Source organism: Chiloscyllium plagiosum, unplaced genomic scaffold (genome assembly GCF_037043375.1).
Source record: "Chiloscyllium plagiosum isolate Xiang-an unplaced genomic scaffold, Cpla_swu_hap1 HiC_scaffold_10, whole genome shotgun sequence".
In the NCBI taxonomy this organism is placed as follows: Eukaryota; Metazoa; Chordata; class Chondrichthyes; order Orectolobiformes; family Hemiscylliidae; genus Chiloscyllium; species Chiloscyllium plagiosum.
This window is the reverse complement of record NW_028270148.1, coordinates 101,982,875-102,010,729: the sequence shown is the minus strand read 5'-3', so window position 1 is coordinate 102,010,729 and position 27,855 is coordinate 101,982,875. Positions and strand designations below refer to the sequence as shown.

Here is a 27,855-nt window from a genome sequence, read left to right as displayed (position 1 = left end):
TTTTTCAGACGTGTAAAACACTAAAGCAGCTGAGCATCAGTATTGGGATGTTAGAACCAATGTATTAAATTAGGTATGATTTAAAATATTTTTACTTATTATTTTTATCACACATGCGCTGAATTGTCATCATAAAATGGTGCAAAGAGATGTACAGCATGGAAACAGTCCCTTTGGTTCAATTTGTCCATGCCGACCAGATATCCCAACCCAATCTTGTCCCGCCTGCTAGCACCCGGTCCATATCCCTCTAAATCTTTACTATTCTTATATCCAACCAGATGCCTTTTAAATGTTGCAATTGTACCAGCCTTCACCACTTCCTCTGGTGGCTCATTCCATACATGTAGCATCCTCTGCGTGAAAAAGGTGCCCCTTAGGTCTCTTTCATATCTTTCCCCTCTCACCCTAAACCTATGCCCTCTAGATCTGGACTCCTCCCCCCCACCCCCACCCCAGTGAAGAGACTTTGTCTATTTATCATATCCTTGCCCCTCATGACTTTATAATCCTCTATAAGGTCAGCCCTCAGCCTCCGATGCTCCAGGGAAAACAGCCCTTGCCTATTCAATCTCTCCCCATAACTCAAATCCTTCAACCCTGGCAACATCCTTTTAAATTTTTTCTGAATCCTTTCAAGTTTCACAACATCCTTCTGATAGGAAGGAGATCAGAATTGCACACAGTATTCCAAACGTGGCCTAATCAATGTCCTGTACAGCCGCAACATGACCTCCCAACTCCTGTACTCAATACTCTGGCCAATAAAGGGAAGCATGCCAAATGCCTTCTTCACTATCCTATCTACCAGTGACTCCACTTTCAAGGAGCTATGAAGCTGCACTCCAAGGTTCCTTTGTTCAGCAGCACTCCCTAGGACTTTACCATTAAGTGTATAAGTCCTGCTATGATTTGCTTTCCCAAAATGCAGCACCTCACATTTATCTAAATTAAACTACACCTGCCACTTCTTAGCCCATTGGCCCATCTGGTCAAGATCCCATTGTAATCTGAGGTAACCTTCTTCACTGTCAACGACACCTCCAATTTTGGTGTCATCTGCAAACTTATTAACTTACTAACTATACTTCTTATGCTCACATCCAAATCATTTACCGAATACCAATTATCCGAAAATTGGATTATCCAAAGGAGATCTAGAGGTCCCGACAGAAACATTAAATCATAGAAGTGTGTCCGACACTGATCGCATCTTTTGTTTACAGTGATTAAAAGTGCTGCCAAGAACAGTCCTGGACTGATGGGACAGCAGGCACCATCTATAAATGACTGACCTCCCACACTCTCTCCCTCTCTTTCCACACTTTGCTTGGAGTTCTACACAGGTGTGTATCCTAAACCCCCTCCTTCCCCAGAACGTTGTCCTGTACTGGGTAAAGGTGGAACCTGTCAAAAAGTTGCAGTAAAAAGTTGCGTGAGTGCGCTATTTGGAGACTCACCCCCTAAAAGGCAGTAGCAGCAGCAACAGTCTTGTTGTTGGTGTCGAGTCTGGCTGCCCCGGAGAGGGGGCGGGTCACACTGGGGGCCGCATGGGGGGTGGGGGGGTGGTGTTTGATGGGGTTAGGGTTGGTGGGGTGGATGGGGTGCAGGGGCTCGTGCGCGGTGATGCTGCCTTATCTCCTGAACAGGGAGCAGACTTTACAGAAAACTCCGAGCCCCAGAGGAAAGGCACTGAATCAATTAAAGGAATATTCAGTGATCTGAACAAAATAGTGCCCACCCATCTCGCTCAGATAATCGAGGCTCCTCTGTTTATAAATGACGAAAAGTAGTGGACCCTGCACTGATTCTTGTGGCACTCCACTGGTCACAGGCCTCCAGTCTGAAAAACAACCCTCCACCACAACCCTCTGTCTTCTACCTTTGAGCCAGTTCTGTATCCACACGGTTACTTCTCCCTGTATTCCATGAGATCTAACCTTGCTAACCAGTCTCCCATGGGGAACCTTGTCGAACGCCTTACTGAAGTCCATGTAGATCACATCTACTGCTCTGCCCTCATCAATCCTCTTTGTTACTTCTTCAAAGAACTCAATCAAGTTTGTGAGACATGATTTCCCATGCACAAAGCCATATTGACTATCCCTAATCAGTCCTTGCCTTTCCTGTACATCCTGTCCCTCAGGATTCCCTCCAACAACTTGCCAACCACCGACATCAGGCTCACTGGTCTATAGTTCCCTGGATTGTCCTTACCACCCTTCTTAAACAGTGGCACTACGTCAGCCAACCTCCAGTCTTCCAGCATCTCACCTGTGACTATCGATGATACAAATCTCTCAACAAGGGGCCCAGAAATCACTTCCCTAGCTTCCCACAGAGTTCTCAGGTACACCTGATCATTATCCACTTTTTTTGTGTTTCAAGACATTCAGCACTTCCTCCTCTGTAATATGGACAATTTTTCTAGATATCACTATTTCCCTACATTCTATATCTTCCATGTCCTTTTCCACAGTAAACACTGATGCAAAATACTCATTTAGAATCTCCCCCATCTGCTGCGGCTCCTCACGAAGGCCATCTTGCTGATCTTTGAGGGGCCCCATTCTCTTTCTCGTTACCCTTTTGTCCTCAATGTATTTGTAAAAACCCTTTGGATTCTCCTTAACTCTATTTTCCAATGCTATCTCATGTCTCCTTTTTGCCCTCCTGATTTCCCTCTTAAATATACTCCTACTGCCTTTATATTCTTCTAAGGAGTCATATGATCTATCTTGTCTATACCTGACATATACTTCCTTCTTTTTCTTAACCAAACCCTCCATTTCTTTAGTCATCCAGCATTCCCTATATCTACCAGCCTTTCCTTTCCCCCTAAGAGGAACATATTGTCTCTGGACCCTGGTTATCTCATTTTTGAAGGTTTCCCATTTTCCAGCCATCCCTTTACCTGCGAACATCTGCCCCCAATCAGCTTTTGAAAGTTCTTGCCTAATACCGTCAAAGTTAGCCTTCCTCCAATTTAGAACTTCAACTTTTAGATCTGGTCTATCCTTTTCCACCACGATTTTAAAACTAATAGAATTATAGTCGCTGGCCCAAAAATACTCCCCCACTGATGCTTCAGTCACCAGCCCTGCCTTATTTCCCAATAGTAGGTCAAGTTTTGCACCTTCTCTAGTAGGTACATCCACACACTGAATCAGAAAATTTTCCTGTACACACACACAACAAATTCCTCTCCACCTAAGCCCGTAACACTATGGCAGTCCTAGTCTATGTTTGGAAAGTTAAAATCCCCTACCATGACCACTCTATCATTCTTAAGGATAACTGAGATCTCCTTACAAACTTGTTCCTCAATTTCCATCTGACTATTATGGAGTCTATAATACAATCCCAATAAGGTGATCATCCCTTTCTTAGTTCTCAGTTCAAGCCAAGTAACTTCCCTGGATGTATTTCTGGGAATATCCTCCCACGATACAGCTGTAATGCTATCCCTTATCAAAAACGCAAGTCCCCCCTCCTCTCTTGCCTCCTTTTCTGCCCTTCCTGGAGCATTAAGCTGCCAATTCTGTCCATCCCTGAGCCACATTTCTGTAATTGTCATGATATCCCAGTCCCATGTTCCTAACCATGTCCTGAGTTCATCTGCCCTCCCTGTTAGGCCTCTTGCATTGAAATAAATGCAGTTTAATTCATCAATCCTATCTTGTTCGCTGCTTTGTCCCTGCCAGCCTGACTGTTTGACTTGCTTCTTTTCTCAACTGTCTCAGATCGATCTCTTTCCTCACTATCTCCCTGGATCCCACCCATCCACCTTAATAGTTTAAATCCTCACAAGCAGTTCTAGCAAATCTCCCTGCCAGTATATTAGTCCCCTTCCAATTCAGGTGCAATTCGTCCTTCTTGTACAGGTCACTTCTACCCCAGAAGAGATTCCAATGATCCAAAAATGTGAATTCTTCTCCCATACACCAGCTCCTCAACCATGCATTCATCTACTCTATCCTCCTATTCTTACCCTCACTAGCTCGTAGCACCGGGAGTAATCCAGATATGACTACTCTCAAGGATCTCTCTTTTTAATTCCTGCCTAACTCTATATTCTCTCTTCAGAATGACATCCTTTTCCCTTCCTATGTCATTGGTTCCAATGTGGACAATGACCTCCAGCTGGGCCCCCTCCCCTTGAGAACATTCTGCACCCTCTCTAAGACATCCTTGATCCTGGCACCAGGGAGGCAATACACTATTCTGATTTTTCATTGCTGGCCACAGAAATGTCTGTCTGTCCCTTGGACAAGAGAGTCTCCTAACACAATTGATGTTTTGGAACCCGGCGTACCCCTCATTGCATTAGAGCCAGTCTCAATACCAGAAACTTGGCTGTTCGTGCTATGTCCCCCTGAGAATCCATCACCCCTTACATTTTCCAGAACAGCATACTTGTTTGAAATGTGGATAGCCACAGAAGACTCCTGCCAACACTCTTACCTTTCCTGGAGCTAACACATCTACGTGACTGTATCTGCAACTTTTCTCCCTTCCTATAACTGCCATCCATCACATCCCCTTGCTCTTGTAAATTCCTCATTGCCTCTAATTGTCTCTCCAACCGATCCATTCGATCTGATAGGATTTGCAACCAATGGCATTTATTGCAGATATAATCCTCAGTAACCGGTAATCTTTTCCTAAACTCCCACATCCAACAAGAGCATATCACTCTACTAAAGGCCATTTTTGCTTCTTTCAATCTACAGACCCAGAAAATAGCACTGTCTTATTCCTCTGCAAAATACTGCTCCAGGCTGGCTTAATACTTATGGCTTATTTAAGTAATTTTAATCAAGAGACATATCTCAATAAAACATATAATCAAGAAAGAACCCACTCTACTCATTAGTGCAGGCTTACTGTAAGACCACACTTAAAAATACTCACTTATCTGTTTCTGTGCTGTGACAGTTGTAAATTACTGAAATTAATGATGGATTTATTTAATTGCTGCAGATTCCTTGCGATTGATAATGGGAGAAGCATCACAGATGTATTTTTTATTTACATTGCTTGTCCATACAGCTGTCTGTTCTACTAATTACGTCTGTTCATCATACTATTAAACAGACAAATGGTTTGTTCAGGTTGAGATATGGAAACACCCACATCTGGTAAGTGTAATAACATTTGCAAACAGTGGACAAATAAAATGCAAGCAATTGCCTGATAAACATGAGCAGTGATAGATGATTGGATGCCACATGACTAAGTTTCCTGGACGTTGTCAATAAACACAAATTACTCGATAAAATTCACTCTTGAGATGATGTGTAGCTTTTACTGATAAAGGCCGCATTTATGGATCGTCGCTGGTTGCCCTGAGTGGTGATTGTGGTGAGCTTTCTTCATGAGTTGCTGCAATCCCTGTGTGGAAAACACCCTTATAATCCTATCAGAAAGGGAGTTCTTGAATTCTGACCCAGCAATCAAGAAGGAACTGTGGTATGTTTCTATGTCAGCAGGGTATGTTACTTGGAAGATCACAAACTGAAAGATCATCTCCATATGTCACATGGCATTATCCTTTTGAACAATAGGAGGAGATACCATAAAAAAAACCTTAATATATGGCCAAATACCTTTCCGGCTTGTGTTACATTTCACTGGGATAGTGTGCTAGAAATAAGGCCCCACTGTTCCCAGAGTCAACCCAAAAGCTAAAGATTTTAAAAAGTACACAAAATTCCTCAATTTACATATATTTCAGAACCAGAAAGCATAGATCAGGTTTCTGAACTGAACAAGAATTACAATTAGCAAGAATTACTGTCTATTACAAGGAAACAATTGTGACCCATCGGCATTTAACTCTAATAACCAAAACTCTAATGCCCTTCTGCACTTCACATTAGATAAAACTCAGGCATGAAATGAAAAGGGTGTTAAGGGTGGAAGGAAAGCAGGGACAGCAATTCTTTTGTCTCTGTCCACAAGTTCAGCTGAGATGGATCCTGTGTTGATCATGTTCTTCCTTCTCCAGGGTCTGATTTTCAAGATGCATAGAGAGGCTGGTTCGCTTATAAAAAGGTCTCTGACTCAAAGTAAAAGTCACAGCTTACATCATTTACTGGAGGAAAGATAAACTGGTTTTCTTCAGGCTTAGAGATAATTTTACTGCAGAGAACACAGAGACAGACAGAGAGCTCCTGAGCTGGTGGTAGTCAATCTTGTACAAAGCCACAAGCTGTTAAACTGAGAACCAGATTGTTGTTGGTGAACAGAAGACCATTGCCATCAATAATTGTTCACTAGTCCATAGACCAATCTGCTAATTGTACCAACCAAAACTCCATTTGTACACAACACTTCAGTTCCAGTTTTCCTGCAACTACACTTTAACCAGCTTTCGAACAAGAAGCTGTGTAAATCCTTTTACAATGAGTGTCAGACGATGCAGCAATCCCCCAGCCACTCCTTGGTCATTAAAACAGCACTTTTCTCTTTCCAGTCCCCTGATAAAAGTATGGAAGAATGAAAAGGCACAGTCTTTACACTGGGAACATGTAGAGCTTAACCTGATTGAGCAAGCCACCAACTCATCCACAGTCAGGAAACTAAAATGGCATTCTCCAGATATCCTGATCTTTCTTCTCCTGTTGCTCTTAAATCTGTATTACAATATTAGACAGATCGATTGTGAAGCATCTGGTTGCTGGGGCAACATGGAGCCACTTCAGGGATGAGATAGTGTGGGATAGATAAGCCTCCATTTAGGAAACTGATAACAAAATGATGAGTTTACACCAAACAGGAGAGGACAGACAGGATGATTTCTTTCTTGCTTGAAGGGAGAAGGCTGAGCAATAATCTAATGGAAATCTTAAAAGTTATGAAAGGATTTGATAAAACAGACACAGAGTTCATCTACCTGTGAGAGCGAGCTGCATCAGAAGTCATAAACAGAATAGTCACCAAGAAAGCCAAAAGGGAATTGGACTCTTCAGTTCTATGTGACCGATGTCTCATCCTTTATGTTACAGGAGCAGATCCATCAGTATTTCATGCCACTTCACAGCACCATATAAAGCACCAGTAAATGTTGTCCCTGCTTTCCTTCCATTCTTAACACCCCTTTTTTGCCCCAATGCCTGTGTTTTATGTAAAGAGAAGTGTATAAGAGGACTGGGTTTTAATTAGTACAGTCATATGCTGATGGCTCATGATTGTAGCAATTTACCTGTAATAGATAGCAATTCTTGTTAATAAGACCACGGTGATAGAGTGGAATTCACTATATCAAGGACTAACTCAGAAAAATAGTAAAGGTACATTAAAGTGGGATCTAGATTAAACATATCAGGGACGCTGATTATGCTGATAGAATTAGATGAGGAAAGACTAAAAGAGGTTGGAGTGGAGCATTATAAGCCGATATCAATTGGTTGGAGTAATGTCCTGTTTCTGTGTTGCACATTCTTGATAGAAAATCAAATATTTTAACAATGAAAGATGATTACATTTCCAAAAAGCCACAATACAGAAAAAGAACATTTTCACAGTACTTCACGTGCATCTTTTGATGACAATATCTTACATTTTGACCATACTTTCAAAGATATTAGAATAAATTGGAGTGTACTTACTATACTGGCTCTCCTTTATTGGAAAATCTTGAACAAAGCGAGACCCTGACTCAGGCAAACGCATTGATATAATTTTCTTCTGTGTCCTGCATGATCTCCGGACGAGGAAGATCTGTTATTATAAAAAGGCACTGTGTGAGGTTGAACATAATACAATGTGAGGATCAGGAATAGACCATTCAGCCCTTCACACCTGCTCCTCCATTTACTTCTAGCTACCCCGACAAGAGTTTGTTGACCTTATCAAGCCCTTTCAAAGTTATTTATATTTCAATGTTTCACCCTTATTCTTCAAAATTCCAGATAATGTTGGCCCAATTAACACAGTCTCTCATCAGTACGTCAGCCTGGGAATCAATATGACAAACCATTATTCTACCTCCTTCATTGCAATTAAATAAGGCGAACAAACTGCATTCAGTACTCCAGTTGTGTGATCTCACCAACACTCTGTACAATTGTAGCAAGATTCATTTATTCTTGTTCTCCATTCCTTTGCAACAAAGGTTAGTATCCCTGTACTTTTATTATTGCCTGTTATACCTGAGTGCTATTTTCATGTTGCTTGATAAAAAAAAGTACAGTGAGGTACCTCTGCACATCAACAATTACACATTCACACCTCAAAAATAATCTCCTTCTCAAAAATAACAGAAGTGACCTAAAATTGTAAGTCCTGACCCAAAACATAGCTATTTCCTGGGGATGGGGGGTGAAGTCAGACTGTGGTTTATGCACGTGCCTTTTAAAGAGGCAGCTATCCATTCAAATACAGGTATCCCCCGCTTTTCAAAAGTTCACTTTAGGCCACAACTTTTATGAAAGACCTACATTAGTACCTGTTTTCACTAATGGAAAGAAATCCGAAGAGGATGTTCACTTTTATGAGAAAAGGTGAAATTTTTCCCATATAAATTAATGCTTCTTCGCTTTATGCCATTTCAGCTTATGAAAGGTTTCATCAGAACACTCTACTTTCAGATGGGGGTTGGGGAGGGGTATACCTGTAGTTAGCTTCCTCCAATGAAGTGTGATATACATTCTGGTACAGTGGAATCTACAGTGTGTACATTAGATGTGTTAAGAGCAGGTCTGAACTTTGTGGATTCATTTGGATAGACAAGGTAATCCTTTGAAAGAGGTAAGATGCCCCTGTGAGTGTGATCCTGGGAGACCACGTTTTGGGGGGGCAGAGGTGGGGGGGTATCACGTGTCCCTGGTGTGGTGGTCGGGAAGGTACCACTATGAAAAAGTGGTCAGATACCCTTGATGGGCATGAGAGAGGGGTATGTGTATGGGTGAGGAATTAGGAGGGAGACTGCATGGATGGGGAGGACGGGGGAGATGCCAGGTATCAGGCATCTTTTGGATTTGTGACTTGTGGAGAAGACTGGGCACAAAACCTTTGGAACTGTAAAGATGTCAGAGTCAAACTCACAAAGACCACAAGAAGTGTCAAACTTGTCAAGGAGTGTCAAACCATGTTTTATTTGAATGAATGAGTGCGCTTTTCTCAATGGAGAGAGAGTGTTGTTTCTAATACAGACCCTTATTTCCTTTGTGCTTAGGTGCTAAGTGAGTTGACATAATAGGCAAAGGAGGGGTAGGAAGGGTAAAGCTATGGATTTTTAATAGATGGGTTAAGAGAGGGTTTGTGGGGGTAAGGGATAAGAGCTGAGGAATGTTTTATATTTTATTCTTTTATGCCAGATTTTGGACACAGCACTAGGGACTGATGGTAGACTTCTCAGTGCACCTTGGCATTTGGTAGCTTGCTCCAATTGGTATTCCTGAGTGGCCTATCCCAACTCCAATCCATCCCACAACACCTGGATGAAAGTGAGCAATGCAGCTGGCCACTTTTAAAGGTCAAGTTCACAGAGCTGGGAATCCTCCTGCCTCTGCATGCACCCAAACTGGGAACAAAAGTCAGGACCTTTATTATTTCTTACTCCAAAAGTGAATTAGTTCATAGTTCCCATATTATACTACATTTATCATCATGTAGCCCAAGCAATTAACTTGTCCGTACAACCACGTTGCATTCTCCGCATTCCAAAGCTAGCTTTGCATTGTCAGCAAACATAGATTCAATATTGTCTATCACTGTGTTCAAGTCATGAGTATAGATTCCAAGTACCCAATATGCAAGCACTGATCATTGCAGTAATGCATCAGTCACAGCCTGTCAAGCAGAAAATGTCCCGTATATCCCTACTGTTTTCTTCCTGTTAAATATCCAATCATTATGAATATCAGTGTATTACCCTGAACTCAATGAGCACCCATTGTACATATTAACCTTTTGTGTGGCACCTTATCAAATGTCTTTCAGAAATAACAGTATACCACATCTCCTTTTATCTACTCAACAGTTGCATCCGCAAAAGCCCTAACAAAATTTGTCAAACATGATCTCTCGTTCATAGAACCACACTGTCTTTGTTCAGATTACGATTGTCTAAGTCTCTTGCTTTTCTTTAATAATAGATTCCAATATTTTCCCCAAAACTGTTGTCAGACTAATTGGCCTGTAATTGCTAGCTTCCTCACAATTCCTCTTCAGATTAGCACTATGACATTTCAGTCATATTCTAGTCTGCTGTGACCGTTCTAGAACTGAGGACACTTGGGGAAATCATAGCCAGCACAACCACTCTCTCTACAACCATCTCTTTTCGAACTGTAGGATGTTGGCCATCGGGTCCTGGAGATTTGTCAGAGTTCAGTTCCTTGTGTATTTGCAAAATTTTTTCTCTACAAATATCAATTACCTTGATTTCTTTACTATGATTAGCCCCTAGAGTTATCCTCTTATTTTTGGTATGTCGAACTGCTTTCATAGGTTCAAAAACAACTAAACAACTCACTTTAGATCTGTCAGCCTAACACTGGTAATAGCTAGGCTTCTGACAGCTGTAAAACACGATATAATTTAACCACCTACAAAAGCAAAGTTTAATTTTGGACAACCAGCAAAACTTTATAAAAGGCCAAAATTTGTACAATCTTAACAGTCCTCTGAGGGGATAACAAACTTTCTTCGTGACAGAGTTTAGAGCAGGTCACGTGTTTTGGATTTTTAAAAAGCACCAGGCAGGTTGGAGAACAAGGAGCCGGTTCATAACATTAAGGTGCATGATGTTGACAGGTATGTGACAGTGTGGATAGAAAACAGATGAGCGGGCAATGGATGCTTGGCAGCCCTATAAACAAGGCTAGCCTCAGGGGTCAATGTTCACATTACCTCTCTTCTCAGTATATAGGCATAAAAGTGACCTACACTCTGATATACAGGACACAGCATCACAACTGTTAAAATACAACAGGCAGTGAGATCATTCATTGAAGGGTCGGGCAAATAGTTATTGGACGAAATTTAATGCAGCTAGTTATAAGACAAACTAACAACAACAAATAGGAGAAAGTGAGAACTGCAGATGCTGGAGATCAGAGCTGAAAAATGTGTTGCTGGAAAAGCGCAGCCCTTCAGGAAGAAGGGCTTATGCCTGAAACGTCGATTCTCCTGCTCCTTGGATGCTGCCTGACCTGCTGCGCTTTTCCAGCAACACATTTTTCAGCTAAAAACAAGAAATGCTGGTGATCACAGTGGGTCAGACAGCATGCTAACGTTTGAAGTCTAGATGACTCTTCCTCAGAGATCCTACTGTGTACAAGATGTGGGGGGGGGGGGGGGGGAATCACCAAATTGCTAAAGTTTCAAAAGATCAGGCAGAATTAAGGATTCAGAAATTGATATATCCATTTGCCTTCTCATTTCTAAAAAGAGGCTGGATTAAAACCTATTTTTTTGGGGGGCAGGGATCTGAGAAACTAAGACTCTTCACTAGAACAGAGAGGTCATTTGCTCGAAACTACGAGTAGCTTTTATAAGATAAACATTAAGGAAAAAAACTTAGTGGTTGGTGACGTAGTACTTGGAAGGCAACAACTAAGATCAGCATCAAATGAACAAATAGAAAGAGTTTTAAGTAGACCATACTCGGGATATTTAAAGCCTGCTAGAAACAATAATCACTTTAAAAATGAAGTTTGAGGAAGGATTAGATAAGGCTGACTGGACAAAGGCTTGTGAAGGAATGGCAGAGTGGATTCGTCACTCAAGGGAACAAATGCACCACGTAGTGAACTAAATTGGGCCCATTAATGCTTTAAAATTTCATGATTCCATAAATCAAAAGATGTGACAATATTTATATTGCTATCCAAGTTCTGCCACTTAGAGTCTTCTCACCTTTTACTTGACTCCTAGAATAATGATCCCATGTTATATGCACTCCAAGTTAGCTGAGCAATAATGACTTATGACCTGATGTTGCCATGCATTGTATGGGGTGTTTGGATCCAGTTGATGTTTACCAACAAACATGAGCAGAAAAACACAAGTAACAAGATGATGGCAGTCCATGTTGACATATTCAGTTTGGTGGAAAGCTCCAGGTTAACTATTAATAGTGTTAAGTGTTGTAATTGGATCCATTTGATAAAGAATTTAGAAATGGCAAGACTATGAAGTATAATGTTTCCAATTTAAAAAATTGTATGTGCTGCCCGTAAGTTTTCCAAAACAAAGTCTCTCATTCATGTCCGCAACAAGCTATATTGACCCATGGTCTTCCATCCCCCTGCCATTGAAAATTCTTATTCTCTTCTTCAAATTTCTTAATGGTTTTTCCCTTCCTTATTTCTCTAACTTCTACCAGTTCCGAAACTCTTCTTGAACTCAAAGTTCCTCTGTCCTCCATTTCCAAGGCCACAAACACACCTTCCAGGTGAAACATCAATTTTCTTGTACACCCTTCAATTTAGTCTAGTGCACCTGCTGCTCACAATGCGGTCTCTTCTTCAGTGGCAAGATAGAATGCAGAGTGGGTGATCACTTAGTGGAACAATGTCAAAAATCACACAACATTGGGTTATAGTCCAACAAGTTTATTTGAAAGCACAAACTTTTGGAGCCCCTGCTACTTCCTCAGGCGCCCCCCTGCCTGTAAGAATGACCCTGATCTTACAGTCGCTTTCCATTCCAATACACCATCTTGCTCTCGTGCTAAATTTCTGTTTGAGGTTTGCTGAATGGCTCCAGTGAAACCCAATGAAAGCAGGAGGAAAAGCATGCAATTAGGTACTTTATAGCCTTCATGACTCAACATTGCATTCAAACAACTTCAGACCATAAACAAAGTCCTCGATTTTGGTTACCCCCAACTCAAGTGTCATGTTTTTTCTCAACAGAGGCCTACTTTCTGCTATTAACATCTATTCTGCATCTAGATTTCTCCTCAACTACCATTAGTACTCCTTTTCCCTTTTACTCTGGCACCCCTTGCTAGCTGTTCCATTTGCTCTTCCTCCCCCTTTGTCAACATAATTAAAAAACACCTTTCATAGCCCCCCTTCAATTTTGAAGAAGTGACGTTTTGAAATGAAATGTTGACTTTGTTTCTCATTTCACTGACACTGCCAGATGACTCGGTTTCTAAAGCACTTTATTTTTATTTCAGGTCTCCAGCATATCCAGAACTGTGTTTTTTTTTCCCAAGTTCTAAACTTCCTTGATTTATGAACTTTGTACTCACATTCTTTTTTAGATTAGATTACTTACAGTGTGGAAACAGACCCTTCGGCCCAAGTCCACACCGACCTGCCGAAGGGCAACACACCCAGACCCATTCCCCTACATTTATCCCTTCACCTAACACTACGGGCCATGGCCAATTCACCTAACCTGCACATTTTTGGACTGTGGGAGGAAACCGGAGCACCTGGAGGAAAGCCACGCAGACACGGGGAGAATGTGCAAACTCCACACAGAGAGTCACCTGAGGCGGGAATTGAACCCGGGTCTCTGGCACTGTGAGGCAGCAGTGCTAACCACTGTGCCACCGTGCCGCCCATGTCTTTCACTGAATGATTAATATAAACAGGTTGCACACCCTGCTTTACCTGTTTACCGTGGGTGGCATGGTGGCACAGCGGTTAGTACTGCTGCCTCACAGCGCCAGAGACCCAGGTTCAATTCCGACCCCAGGTGACTCTCTGTGTGGAGTTTGCACATTCTCCCCGTGTCTGCGTGGGTTTCCTCCGGGTGCTCCGGTTTCCTCCCACAAACCAAAAATGTGCAGGTTAGGTGAATTGGCCATGCTAAATTGCCCGTAGTGTTAGGTGAAGGGGTAAATGTAGGGGAATGGGTCTGGGTGGTTTCCGCTTTGGCGGGGCGGTGTGGACTTGTTGGGTCGAAGGGCCTGTTTCCACACTGTAAGTAATCTAATCTAATCTAATCTAAAGAATAGACCGGATTTATCACTCTCCAGTCATATTTCTTGAAGAAAACAATTAGATTGGACGACTTCCAATTGTATTGATTTTTGCCACCTTTCAGAGGGAAGAATATCCTACATTCATTTTCTTCAATTTCTTTCCAGATCATCATCACCTATTTATCTGTTGTCATCCTTTATTACTTCGTACTATCTTTAGTCATTGACTTGAACTCCTGTGGTTATCATCTGCTATGATTTTATTGATGCTCTTCATTATGGTTATATCACTGTCCCCTCTTTGTTTTGTTGACACCAAGTTTAAAGCAGTTAAAGTGAATACATTTTAAATTAACAAAAGAAAGTTTGGAAAAAACCTTACTTCTTAAAAAGTAACTTCATAAAGAAATCCAAGAACAAGTGACTTGCATATATTACACCATAGTTAAATACCAATTTGCCACAATGAAAAAGCAGACACAACTCTTTCTTTCTTTTAATTACAGATGTGAAATTTCAGATTAACCACAAGAACTTGATGACACATTTCTGCAACATTTGAACAAAGAGATTTGATATTCCACGGCCAGATTTTGCAAGGAAATACCAAAGGTAATTTCTATGAGCTAAACATGTAACAGCACTCTTGAGTATTTATCTGAAAAGTGATTCAGCAATTTATAAAAAATAATTTTACGAAGCGAGGTGGCTCATCTCCTGATCCTCATTCCCCTGCTATGCTCGCACCTCATCTCAAAACTGCAACAAAGTCAACTAACATATTTAACATGGTTTAAAAAAAACACAAGGCACTATACAAATGTAAAAGTGTACAGTGACCTCAGTAGAAATAGGTTAAAGGCTATGGTTATGAGAGGTACTCTTCAGATGCTTTCCAAAGCAGAGAGGAGGAGAGGGTCTTCAGGAAGACAATACAAGACAGCAACTGCAGGTGGACCAGGGAATACAGACGGTCAAAATTTAAGAAGAAATGTGAACGTGTCAATAAGGACAAGGATTACAATGGAATTATTTGAAGGATGGAGAGTTCATAAAAGCTGCCAAGGACAGAATGAATGATGACTAATTGTCACTTGTATTTTACAGTGAATAATACAGTAAAATACAGTGAAAAACTTCCCCTGTCGCCACAATCCTGTCCCATTTTGAATAGTTTAAAGGATGAAAAGATAGAACTGAAAGAGAGTCTATCTTCATTTCACCACCTCTGCCATGTACCTATGGCCTGAGCCAGCTCACAACAACAATAGGATGTAGATGCACTAAAGTCAGAAAGACAGGACACTATCAGGGATACAGTACTGCAATTATATTTGCCAAAGGGATGTCCACAACAGTTCTGACCAGGAATGTATTAGCACAGTGCATAGGCAGAAACCAGTGATTGGAGCGGTAAACACAAAGTTGTACAGCAATGGGAATATGAGGGGAAAGGGAGATTACAGGGTGGAGACTGTGGGAGCCAATGGAGTTTACAGTTGGGCACCACTGGGAAAGAACAGTAATATTTTTATTGGCTTCTAGGGAGAAGGTGGCCAATTTCGAATAGATGAACAAAACATGAGGAAAAGGTGGCCACTGGGAATGCCAACCTGCATTAGACTAAAGAGAATGCTTATCGGATATATAAGAGATTGGGTCTTGTTGAATGTTGATTTTTTTTTACTTAAAATGAATTTCTATTCACTACCACAGCTACAAGACAAAGGTTAAGCTTACAGAGATTAAGCACACAAATCAATTCTCAGCATCTTATTTTAACACTATGTTCCCAACTAAACTCAAAGTTGAAGGTCAGTCACACTTCTGAAATAACTCCACAGAGGTCAGTATCACATCACCTACTTTCCCTTTATTTACACATGGAGTGTTCTTGACACTGATCCAGCTCCCTCTGAGCCAGCTCTCAGAATGAACAGGATATCTGACACTCCTGTTCTTAATCTGTCAGCCAGGGCCCCCTGATTGAACCCGATTAACAGCCCCAATCAGGGAACTCATATTCTACGAGATCTCCGAGTTGACCACATTACAATCATAGGAGGACAGGCAAAATCCGAGGACAGGCAAAATCCGAGGACAGGCAAAATCGACGTTTCGGGCAAAAGCCCAGCACCTCTGATCCAGAATCTGGTTTCCAGCATCTGCAGTCATTGTTTTTACCACATTACAATCATTACAACTTCAAAGATCCTTAATTTTTTTTAACTAAATTTAAATTGAATTCTGTTTGAAAAGTAGCATACTGGTGACACATATTTTCGATTGGAAGTTGGATATTTGAGCAGCAGTACTTTTCCCCCCGAGGAAATCTTTGAACTAAACAAACATTCAGGTGTAGTAGGAACAAATTACTGCAGATATTGGAATCTGTACTGAAGACAACAAATGCTGGAGGAGGTCATAGTGGGTCAGACAGCATCTATGGAGAGTGAGGAAGCTAACATTTCGAGCCTAGATGACGTTTCATCAGAGCTGAAGTAAAGTGTGGAGGGGACAGCATTTATACTATGGTGTGGGGGTGTTGGGCGCAGTGGGTGTAGGGTGCTGGTGGAGAAAGGATATTGATAGTTCAGTTTAAGTGATCAGAATGTGAGAATGGCTGAACAATGGTGTGTCTCCTGCCGGACTTCAAAGGATAGTAAGTGGGATGGGGGGAGGGGAGGACATAATAACAAGCTGAAAGTAAGGGAAGAAGTGTTCATAATCTCAGCACAAACTGGAGGAACAACATCTCATCTTCGGACTAGGCACTTTACAGCCTTGTGGATATAATATGGAGTTCAACACCTTTAAACTGTGAACATGTTGCCCTTTCTTTCAGCTTGTTATCATTTCCTTTCTCCCCTCCTCCCCATCCCACTGACTGTCCTTTCAGAACTGGCAGGAGACACCTCATTATTCTGCCATTCTCACCATCCGATCACTTAAGCCGCACTATCAACATCTTTTCTCCACCGGCACCCAACACCCAGCGCCCCCCCCCCCACCCCCCACCCCCCCCCCCCAAACTATAGCATAAATGCTGTTCCCCACTCCTTAAACTTTACTTTAGCTCTGATGAAGAGTCACTTATACTGGAAAAGCTGGCCTGTTCCCTCTCCATGGATCTTACCCTCTGTGATCTCCAGCATTTGTCATCTTCAATCAGGTGTAGGATAATGCATGTCGTTTCACAATTGTAATAGATATGTAACCTATTGTTGAAAAAAAGAGTCAGGTTAACAACTTACCCCAGCATCCTCGGGCTGCAGAATACGCAGAGCATCCTCATCACTCAGACTGAGATGTAGCCAGACTGGATGGGTGTGTAGAAGCCGATCGAAGATGCTGAGGTTACATAAGAAGCTTTCATAGCCAGAATCCCTCATCCAGCACTTAGCAGCTTCTTCTTTCTGATAGTCATAATCCATATCCCCATGTGCTCTGCTCAACAAGATGCAAATAATGAGTAACCTTTAGGCAAGTAGAGCACTTTATCTTCACCATCATTTTATAAATATCTTCCATCAGCAGACCACCTTCAGAGGATGCAGCCACACAACCTGATTGTACATGGTGGAGGATGAGACAGCCTGAAACAGAAGAAGAGTTGTTTCTCCATAACCTTACAGATTGGCATAAAAGCCAATATCCCCAGTGAATTTCATAAATATTTATGTTCAAAATAACCCTCATACATTGTACTTGGTAGTAGTGAAACCTATACTTGATTTAACACAATGCAATTTTGGATCCAGTGAAACCAAGGCTAAACTCTAGGACATGGTGGGAGTTAAGGGTGAATAATTTTTAAATATCATAATTATTAATAATCTACTCATAAATGTTCAGCATATTTTTAGACTATGGGAAAATGAGGGAGGAGATTAGTGTATTAAATCTTGACCCACAGGATTGCCAGCAAGTCAACCTTTTGGATCAAGGTTGAATATTCAATTTTATTTAAATGAATTCCTGGTGAGTATTCTGTTCATAAGCAGCCAAAGGACTGAAAATTAGAAATAACCAGGTACCACAGTTTTGAGGGACAAGGAATCTGCTGACTGCTGTTTCTTGCACATTACTTTTAAAATGCAATTAGATTTTCTAATCTACCAGATCACAGGTTCCTGATGCAGGTCTGTATGCAGCACATAAGGAAAACATACTGAACATCTTGATCGGCAGGAGAATTGAGAACTATTCCGAGTTAAGTTAGCATGCAGCCTGCCATATACAATGAAGGAGCAACAAATTCCCATTGCTGTCAATTAACTGGTGTCTATACAGGATGGTGACGAAGATCCATAATTGAGTTCGTGTGTCCCTGAACTAAAGACAGGAAAAAAATCAATTAGAACTTATACTCCTAGATGCTGTTCTTTAAACAAAAATAACAAAAAGAAATTAAACCCATAACTATCAAGACTAGGTTTGAATGTGAAAGACCTGGAGGCCTAATAAATTCCCAAGTACCGTTTCCCTGGTGATTGTAATTTTCTTGAGTTCCACCTTACTTTCTCTTTCTGAGATGTAATTTGTATCCACTGTAGTTAAGAATGATGCAAAATATGAGTTTATTCATCTGCTACCTCCATTACGAATTGCCCAGACACATTTTCTACGTGATCAATGCTTACTTTGTTAATTCTCTAAGTATGAGTAGGAACTTTTCTTGTCTGTCTTTATAACTTTCACTTGTACTCTAATTTTTCTCCTTTTTAGAAGTCATTCTTTGCTGATTTTCAAATACTGTTCAATTTTAATGACATTTTCTATTCATTTGTGAGACTTGGGCATTACTGGCTGGCCATTTATAATTGCCCCTTGAGAAGGTGGTGGTGAGCTGCCTTCTGGAATCGCTGCAGCCCACTTGCTGTGGGTTGACCCACAATGCCGGTAGGGAGGGAATTCCAGGATTTTGACCCAACGACTGTGAAGGAACGGCGGAATACTTCCAACATCAGGATGGTGAGTGGCTTGGAGGGGAACTTGCAGGTGGTGGTGTTCCCAAGTACCTGCTGCTCTTGTCCTTCGAGGTGGAAGTGGTCGTGGGTTTGGAAAGTGCTGTCTAAGGATCTTTGGTGAATTTCTGCAGTGCATCTTGTAGATGTACACACTGCTGCCACTGAGTACCAGGGGTGGAGGGACTGAATGTTTATGGATGTGGTGCCAATCAAGTGGGCTGCTTTGTCCTGGATGTTGTCAAGCTTCTTGAGTGCTGTTGGAGCTGCACCCATCCAGGCAAGTGGGGAGTTTTCCACCACACTCCTGACTTGTGCCTTGTAGATGGCGGACAGGCTTTGGGGTATAAGGAAGTGAGTTACTCAGTGCAGTATCCCTAGTCTCTGACCTGCTATTGTAGCTGCTGTATTTTTGTGGTGAGTCCAGTTGAGTTTCTGGTCAATGGCAACACCAAGGATGTTGATAGTGGGGGATTCAGTGATGGTAACACCATTGAATGTCTAGGGGTGGTGGTTACAGTGCCTCTCATTGGTGATGGTCATTGTCTGGCATTTGTGTGGTGCAAATGTTACTTGCCACTTGTCAGCCCACGTCTAGATATTGTCCAGATTTTGTTGCATTTGAGCACGGACTGCTTCAGTATCTGAGGAGTCGCGAGTGATGCTGAACATTGTGCATTCATTGGCAAACGTCCCCACTTCTGACTTTATGACAGAGGGAAGGTCATTAATGAAGCAGCTGAAGATTGTTGGGCCTAGGACACTACTCTGAGGGACTCTTGCAGAGATGTCCTGGAGCTGAGAAGACTGACCCTCCACAACCACAACCATCTTCCTTTGTGCCAGGTATGACTCTAACCAGCGGAGTGTTTCCCCCTGATACCCATTGAATCCCGTTTTGCCAGGGCTCCTTGATGCCACACTCAGTCAAATGCGGCCTTGATGTCAAGGGCTGTCACTCTCCCCTCACATGGAATTCAGCTGTTTTGTCAATGTTTGAACCAAGGCTGTAATGAGGTCAGGAGCTGAGTTAACCTGGCAAAATCCAAACTGGGTGTCACTGAGCAGGTGCTGCTCGATAACACTGTTGATGACACCTTCCATCACTTTACTGATGGTCGGGAGTTGACTGATTGGGTGCTTAGTGGCTAGGTTGGATTTGTCCTGCTTTGTGTGTACAGGACATACCTGGGCAATTTTCCACATTGCTGGATAGATGCTTGGCAAGGGGAGCGATAAGTTCTGGAGCACAAGGTTTCAGTACTATTGCTGGAATGTTATCAAGGCTCATTACCTTTGCAGTATCCAGTGCCTCCAGCCGTTTCTTGATATCACTTGGACTGAATTGAATTGGATGGAGACTGGTATCTGTAATACCATTGGAAGAGCCCGAGACAAATCATCTACACGACACTTCTGACTGAAGATTGTTGCGAATGCATCAGCCTTATCTTTTACACTGATGTGCTGGGCTCCTCCATTATTGAAGATGGGGATACTTGCGGAGCTTCCTCCTCCAGTGAGTTGTTTAATTGTCTGCTAACATTCACGACCGCAGAGCTTAGATCCGATCCGTTAGTTGTGGGATTGCTTAGATCTGTCTATCACTTGCTGTTTATGCCATTTGGTACGCAAGTAGTCCTGTTTGGTAACTTCACCAGATTGGCACCTCATTTTTAGGTATGCTTGATGCTGCTCCTGGCATGCCCTCCTGTATTCTCCATTGAACCTGGGTTGATTCCTTGACTGGGTGGTAATGGTTGCATGGGGGATATGCTGGGCCATGAGGTTGCAGATTGTGCAGGAGTACAGTTTTGTTGCCACTGATGGCTGACAGCGCCTCACGGATGCCCAGTCTTGAGCTGCTGGATTAGTTCATTTAGCACGGTGATAGTGCCACTGAACAAGATGGAGGTTATTCCCAATGTGAAGGCAGAACTTAGTCTCCACAAAGACAGTGCGGTGGTCACATTTACCGATACGGTCGTGGACAGACGCTTCTGCAGCCGGCAGATTCGGAAGGATGAGTTAAAGTATGTTTTTTTCCTCTTGTTGGTTCCTTCATCACTTTCTGCAGACCCAGTCAAGCCGTTATCTCCTTTAGGACCCGTCCAGCTCAATCAGTAATGCTGTTGCTGAGTCACTCTTGGAGGTGAACATTGAAATACCCCACCCAGAGTACATTTTTCACCCTCAGTGCTTCCTCCAAGGTGGAGTACTGATTCATCATGGAGGAGTACTGATTCATCAGCTGAAGGAGGACAGTATGTGATAACCAGTAAGAGGTTTCCTTACCCATGTTTAACCTGAAGCCATGAGACTTCCTGGGGTCTGGAATCAATGTCAAGGACTCCCAGGGCAACTCCTTCCCGACCATATACCACTGTGCTGCCACCTCTGCTGGATTTGTCCTATCAGTGGGATGATAGTGGTGATGTCTGGGGTGTTATCTGTCAGGTACGATTCTGTAAGAATGACTATGTCAGGCTATTGTTTGACTAGTCTGTGAGACAGCTCTCTCAATTTCTGCACTAGCCCCCAGATGTTGGTAAGGAGGATTTTGCCTGGTCAACAGAGCAATTTCGTGTTTTTGCCATTGTCTTTTCTTGATCCAAGTTCGATGCCAGGTGGTCCGTACGAATTCATTTCTTTGTTGCGACTTTCTAGCGATTGATACAACTGAGTGGTCTGCTAGGCCATTTCAGAGGGCAGCTGAGAGGCAACCATATTACTGTGGGTCTGGACATACATGTAGGCCAGACCAGGTAAGGATTGCAGATTTCCTTCCTATAAGGACATTAGTGAACTAGATCGGTTTTTCTGACAATTGACAATGGTTTCATGGTCATCAATCGACTCTCAATTCCAGATTTTTTTTATTGAATTCAAATTCCACCATCTGCCATAACAGGATTCGAACCCGGTCCCCAGAACATTATTCTGGGTTTCTGGATTAATAGTCGAGTGATAATACCACCAGGCCACTGCCTCCCCACATCTTTACATAATTAAATTGTTTCTCTTAATACTATTTTTGTTAACTACAATAGTTCTCTTGGAAATGTTCTCTCTCATTGAAATGCATTTATTCCATGCAGTCTGAAATATCTCTTAAATCTCTACCACCGTGTCCCTATTGCCTTGTTCCTTACTCTAAATTATCAGTTTACTTTTGCTGGTTTTGCTTTCATACCAAAATATTTACCCTTATCTAGGTTAATGATATTGGTTTCAAACCCATTCTTTTCACACTCAAACTGTATATGAGATCAAGCAAATGATGATCACTGCTTCCCAGGGCGTCTTCACTATGTGGTCATTAATTAATCCTATCAAGACCATGTCTACAGTGGAACCTTGATGATCCGAATATCAAATATCAGAATTTCGGATTATCCAAATAAGGTCTCAAGGTCCTATAAAAACATTGCATCAAAGAGGTAAGTGGATTCGGATTACCTGTACTGAAGAACATGTGAAAACACTGCCTAAGACAAAGAAACCCAAACACCTCAAGCAACAGCAATTCTGGATATTTTTAATGTAAGGGTTAGTTACACAGCTCTTTGTAAAAGTGAGTGCTTTATTCCCGTCACTTTACCGGGCCATTCATGGAAAAAATGGCAAAGAAAGTAAACACATGCGCGAGGCAGTGCTTCTGTCTTTCTATCGCGACATTGAGTTAATTGGAAACTGACAAATGCTCTTGAGATTGTAAAGCGGTCCGTGACCTTGTTTTAATGCTGGGATTTCATATATTTATGTGATGGTAAGGGTTTAGTCCTTCTCAGTTTAACTTGCAGAGTGCAAAGATTAGTTTGTTTAAATAGCAGACTCATCAAAATTATAGATTTAAACAAACTCTCTGATAGAGCAGTGTTAGATCAGTATGGCTTCATTTATTTAAAGTCAAATTGATTATCCAAATAATCAATTATCCAAATGAAACACTGCCTGCCCATCTCATTCGGATAATCGAAGTTCTTCTGTATAGCTTGTTCTTTAGTTGTTGCTAAAACATATGTTCTAAGGAAATAAATCAGTCTATGTGATTAAAGTCCCACATGATAATCACCACAACCTTCTCTCTAGCTCCCATCATTTCTTCCTTTAAGCTCCACTGTACCTTATGGTTATTGTTAGGCAGCATGTACACCACTCCTGCAAGTTACTTCTTGCCTTTATCATTTGTAATCTCTAGTCAAACTGTTTCTACATCCTGCTCTCCTGAATTTAAACCATCCTTCTCTGTGTGATAATTTTAATCAACAGAGCCACTATTCCACATTTGCCTTGCTACCAGTCTTTCCTAATTGTCCTGTATCCATCAATATACAAATCTAGTCCATGTCATGCTGCAGCCACGACCCTCTAAGTTGGTGGTAGCTTGATGGTAACAAATACCAGGTGGTTTATGAACTTCCGTCGCAGGACAAGTTGTTTGTTTCTTTGGCGAGTGAAATTTTTCTTTCATCAATAAGGCTAGAATGAGTGCATATCCTGTATTACTGATCGTGCCAATTAATACAAAGCTATTTAGTCATACTGTTTTTACCGATGTTGTAAAAGGTCTAAATCAACAACTGGTTAAATGTGCCCAAGTAATGCCTTGTGGTGAGAGGCCACTCTACATGGCTGCATCACTTACACATTTCGATTTCATATGAAGAGAAGGTGAAGCATTCAGGTTCATTGTAACTAGGAATTTCCCTTGAACAGGAAAGAGATTTTGGGTGAAATTCACTGGGGTGAATATTTTCATACAAATGGTATAAAAATGTTCTTCCTTGTTTGTTTGCATTTCTGTTTAACAGTAGGGAAAACACTTGAACTTAATAGCTTCATTGCAATGGCTTTCCATTGGTTGTGAGCTGTCCACATGTTGCAACTGATAAAAGGTTTCAACTTCATGGAAGTAAAAGCCATTGAAATATAGCACCAAGGCTTTTACCATTTAAATCATTTAGTGCCTTATTTCAAGGCATTAAATATTCAATGACTGAATTTGTTATGCAAGTTTCTTCTATTACTCAATTACTTTTGAGGTGCACTGACTTGAAAGTGCAACAGCAATACTATGGCAGGAATGTCCCAGAAACAGCATTGAGATGAATAACTTGTTTTTTCTGGGGTTTGTTAAATGAAGAAGCAATGTTAGCTGACAGACCTTAGGAGATATTTATTTCAACACTCATCCAAAATTCGAGTACAATCAGGCAGAAGTGAAAATTACCATCTTTTCCAAGGAACTGCATTTTTTATAAAGCAATCCTCTGTATTGCATCATTTCAATTATGTCTGGCATTTTAATTGCTCTGAAAGCAGAGCAGAAAATAACTGGTTAAAAGAAAAAAAAATTGCATTTATATTTTACGGTGGGAGCCAGAGGCATAGTGGGTACGTTACTGGACTAGTAATCCAGAATCCCAGGTTAATTCTATGGGGATACTATGGCAGATGGTGAGATTGGAATTTTTTAAAAAATTGAAATTTAAAAGCTGGTTTAATGGCAAACATGTAATGATTGTCGATTGTTATAAAAACCCATCTGCTTCACTAATGTCCTTTGGAGAAGGAAATCCGGCATCCTTTCCCTTCTGGTCTACATTTGACTCCAGACTCTCAGTAATGTAGTTGACTCTGAACAGCTCTCTGAAATGGCCCTAACAAGCCAATCAGAGCAAGGGCCAATTAGGAATTAGCAATAAATGCCAATCCAGCCAGCAACACCCACATCCCACGATCAAATAATCCCCAGCAGAAACAGCAGAGATTTTGTTGACTTTTCAATATTTCAAAGCTGGCCTGTGCTGGGAGTGCTCACACCAAAAGGGACAAACACACAACCTTCTCATCACATTACAAAAGGCCGATGTGGCCTCCTCTATATTGGGGAGACAGGCCACCTACTTGCGAAACGTTTCAGAGAACACCTCTGGGACACCCGGACCAACCAACCCAACCAACCTGTGGCTCAACACTTCAACTCCCCCTCCCACTCCACCAAGGATATGCAGGTCTTTGGACTCCTCCATCGCCAGACCACAACACGACGGTTGGAGGAAGAGCGCCTCATCTTCCGCCTGGGAACCCTCCAACCACAAGGGATGAACTCAGATTTCTCCAGTTTCCTCATCTCCCCTCCCCCCACCTTGTCTCAGTCAAATCCCTCGAACTCAGCATCGCCTTCCTAACCTGCAATCTTCTTCCTGACCTCTCCATTCCTGAAGAAGGGTTTATGCCTGAAACGTCGATTCTCCTGCTCCTTGGATGCTGCCTGACCTGCTGCGCTTTTCCAGCAACACATTTTCAGCTCTGATCTTCAGCATCTGCAGTCCTCAGTTTCTCCTCTACTTTTGGACTCTTGACGAAAGACCTTGGCTATTCACCTTGTCCATGACCCTCATGATTTTATAAATTTCTATAAAGATACAGCTCAGCCTCTGCCTTTCCAGGGAAAATAGCCCCAGTCTGTTCAGCTTCTCCCTATAGCTCAAACCCTCCAACCCTGGCAACATCTTTGTAACTCTTTTCTGAAGCTTCCCAAGTTTCACAACATTCTTACTATAGCAGGGAGACCAGAATTGAATGCAATATTCCAAAAGTGGTCTAACCAATGTCCTGTACAGGTGCAACATGACCTGCCAACACCTATACTCAATGTACTAACCAATAAAGGCAAGCATACCAAATGCCTTCTTCACTAACCTGTCTACCTGCGACTTCACTTTCAAGGCGCTACGAACTTCCACTTCAACATTTCTTTGTTCAGCAACACTCCCCAGGATCTGTTAACTGTGTATAAGTACCGCCCTGATTTGCCCTACCAAAATGTAGTGCCCCATATTTATCTAGATTAAACTCCATCTCCACTCCTCAGCCAATCAGCCCATCTGATCAAGCTCCTGGTGTACTCTGAGGTAACCTTCTTTGCCATCCACTACACCACCAATTTTGGTGTCATCTGCAAGCTTACATATATGTCCTGTGTTCACATCCAAATCATTTATGTAAAGGGACAAAAAGCAATGGAAGCAGCACTAATCCTTGCAGCACATCACTGGTCACAGGCTTCCAGTCCAAAAAGCAACCCTCCACCACTACCTTCTACCTTCAAGCCAATGGCGATATTATACTACGTCATATTCCTACTGAATGGGATATCATTTTGATAAAACAATTGATCCATTCCTAGAGTTCTTGCAATTCAAATCCCTCTGTAGTCACTACTTTCAATCCATAGCTCTTTGGTCCATTTTGATCACTGAAAGCAACAATCTTTGATGAATTTTGAATCCAGCAAGTTACTGCTTAATTTGTCATTTTTAAATGAAGCTGCTCTCTGACTTCAAATGTTGTTCCTTTCGACGTTTTGTTTTAATACATGTAACAAGTTATGATCTGGGAGTAAGAGTAATTGGATTGCTTACTCTAGGCAGAATCTTCTATCTGTGTGCTGTGGGCTCGTGCCAGAACTATTTCTGGTCTCAGCCCTGCTCCAACTGTTGGGATTCCTGTCGGTGAGCTCTACCCCATGATGAGCAATTAAGAGGCTGCCTTTTGGGTTTGCAGGAGAAAGTGAGGTCTGCAGATGCTGGAGATCAGAGCTGAAAATGTGTTGCTGGAAAAGCGCAGCAGGTCAGGCAGCATCCAGGGAACAGGAGAATCGACGTTTCAGGCATAAGCCCGAATTCCTGAAGAAGGGCTTATGCCCGAAACGTCGATTCTCCTGTTCCCTGGATGCTGCCTGACCTGCTGCGCTTTTCCAGCAACACATTTTGGGTTTGCAGTCCACTGAAAGAGATTGCAGACCTTATCAGAACTCTCAAACACCAGGCACTGTCCCTGTTAGAGGCAGAGCAGGAGGGCAGCTTCATAGAAGCCAGAGGAAGTGATGGAGGCTGGTACCATTACATTTAAAAGGCATCTGGAATGGGTATATAAAATAGGAAGGGTTAGAGGGATATGAGCCAAGTGCTGGCAAATGGGACTAAATTAGGTTAGGATATCTGTTTGGCATGGACGAGTTGGATTGAAGGGTCTGTTTCGTGCTGTACATCTCTATGACTCTAAATACAACCTCCAAAAAAAAAAGCTTTCAATTGAATGTAATAAATGGTGAATCCCTCTTCCCGGCATAGTCGGCAGCAGCAGTCACTCATGGCTGCAGCTCCCCCTGGGTGGAGGTAGTGCAGGAGACCGAGCAAGTCCAAGGGTCTGTCTGCCATCAGCGCTTTTTCCAGTCAGTTCACTAACAGGCCTTTAATTATCCAGACTGTGTGGTTAGCCTCTGTCAGGGATGATTGCCCAGAGGTACAACTACATCAGCTCAGTGGCCTGATGTCAACTTCTGTGGAATCCTTCAAGTTTCTACCTTTAAGTGCGCCCCTGCAGGACTAGAAAAAGGCAGCCCTTAAACAGCCAGCATGGGAACAAAGGGCCTAATGGTCTCTTCTGTGCAATCATACCACTGAATGATCCTATGACTTATTAAAAAATAAGCCATCCTTAAATTGAGCGAGATGGCTGAGAAACGCAGACAAAAACAAGAGCCAACATGATACATACTTTATTATGAAGATATTGGTGTCAATTGGCCACTAAAACAGTACAATAAAGCAATCCAAAGCTTCTATGATTGAGAAATACCTGATAAAGATCCCAGTCAGAGATAATGACACATGCAACGTTAGTAATAGAAAAGAAAATTTAACATGCAGTTCATGACTTTTTTATTTTTCCAGAGAGCGAGAAACTTGACCAACTTGAACAGGATGCTATTCAAGAAAAACAAACTGAGAAGTTCTAACTGTGTAAGAACCCCCTTGAAAGGAGGAATGCCAGCACAGAAAGGCATCTGGAGACTCAGCAGAAAAAGGGTCTCTGAATATGCAGCCCACAATCCTACCTAACTTGAAAGGCTGAGTTGCCTACATCTGCAGAAAGAACCATGTGGTCACGAAGGAAAAGATTTACAGGAACAAAAAAAAACTT

The 27,855-nt window shown here is 42.0% G+C and overlaps 1 protein-coding gene and 1 long non-coding RNA gene across 11 annotated transcripts in view; one reads left to right on the top strand and one right to left on the bottom strand.

Annotated features, from left to right (window-relative positions):
- The window catches only part of rin2b (Ras and Rab interactor 2b), a 164,586-nt gene that overhangs the window by 29,012 nt on the left and 107,719 nt on the right, over nucleotides 1-27,855 (bottom strand). For all 10 annotated transcript variants that reach the window (XM_043696521.2, XM_043696520.2, XM_087991609.1 and 7 more), the window contains 2 exons: nucleotides 17,149-17,341; nucleotides 7,614-7,725 (listed from right to left, as the gene is read on the bottom strand). In XM_043696521.2, coding sequence (XP_043552456.2) covers nucleotides 7,614-7,725; nucleotides 17,149-17,341 — 305 coding nt within the window. The remainder of the gene's footprint in view (nucleotides 1-7,613; nucleotides 7,726-17,148; nucleotides 17,342-27,855) is intronic.
- Nucleotides 1,158-27,848, top strand: LOC122553053 (uncharacterized). Its single transcript, XR_006312604.2, has 3 exons — nucleotides 1,158-1,346; nucleotides 14,401-14,506; nucleotides 27,606-27,848. It is a non-coding gene; the product is annotated as an uncharacterized LOC122553053 (long non-coding RNA).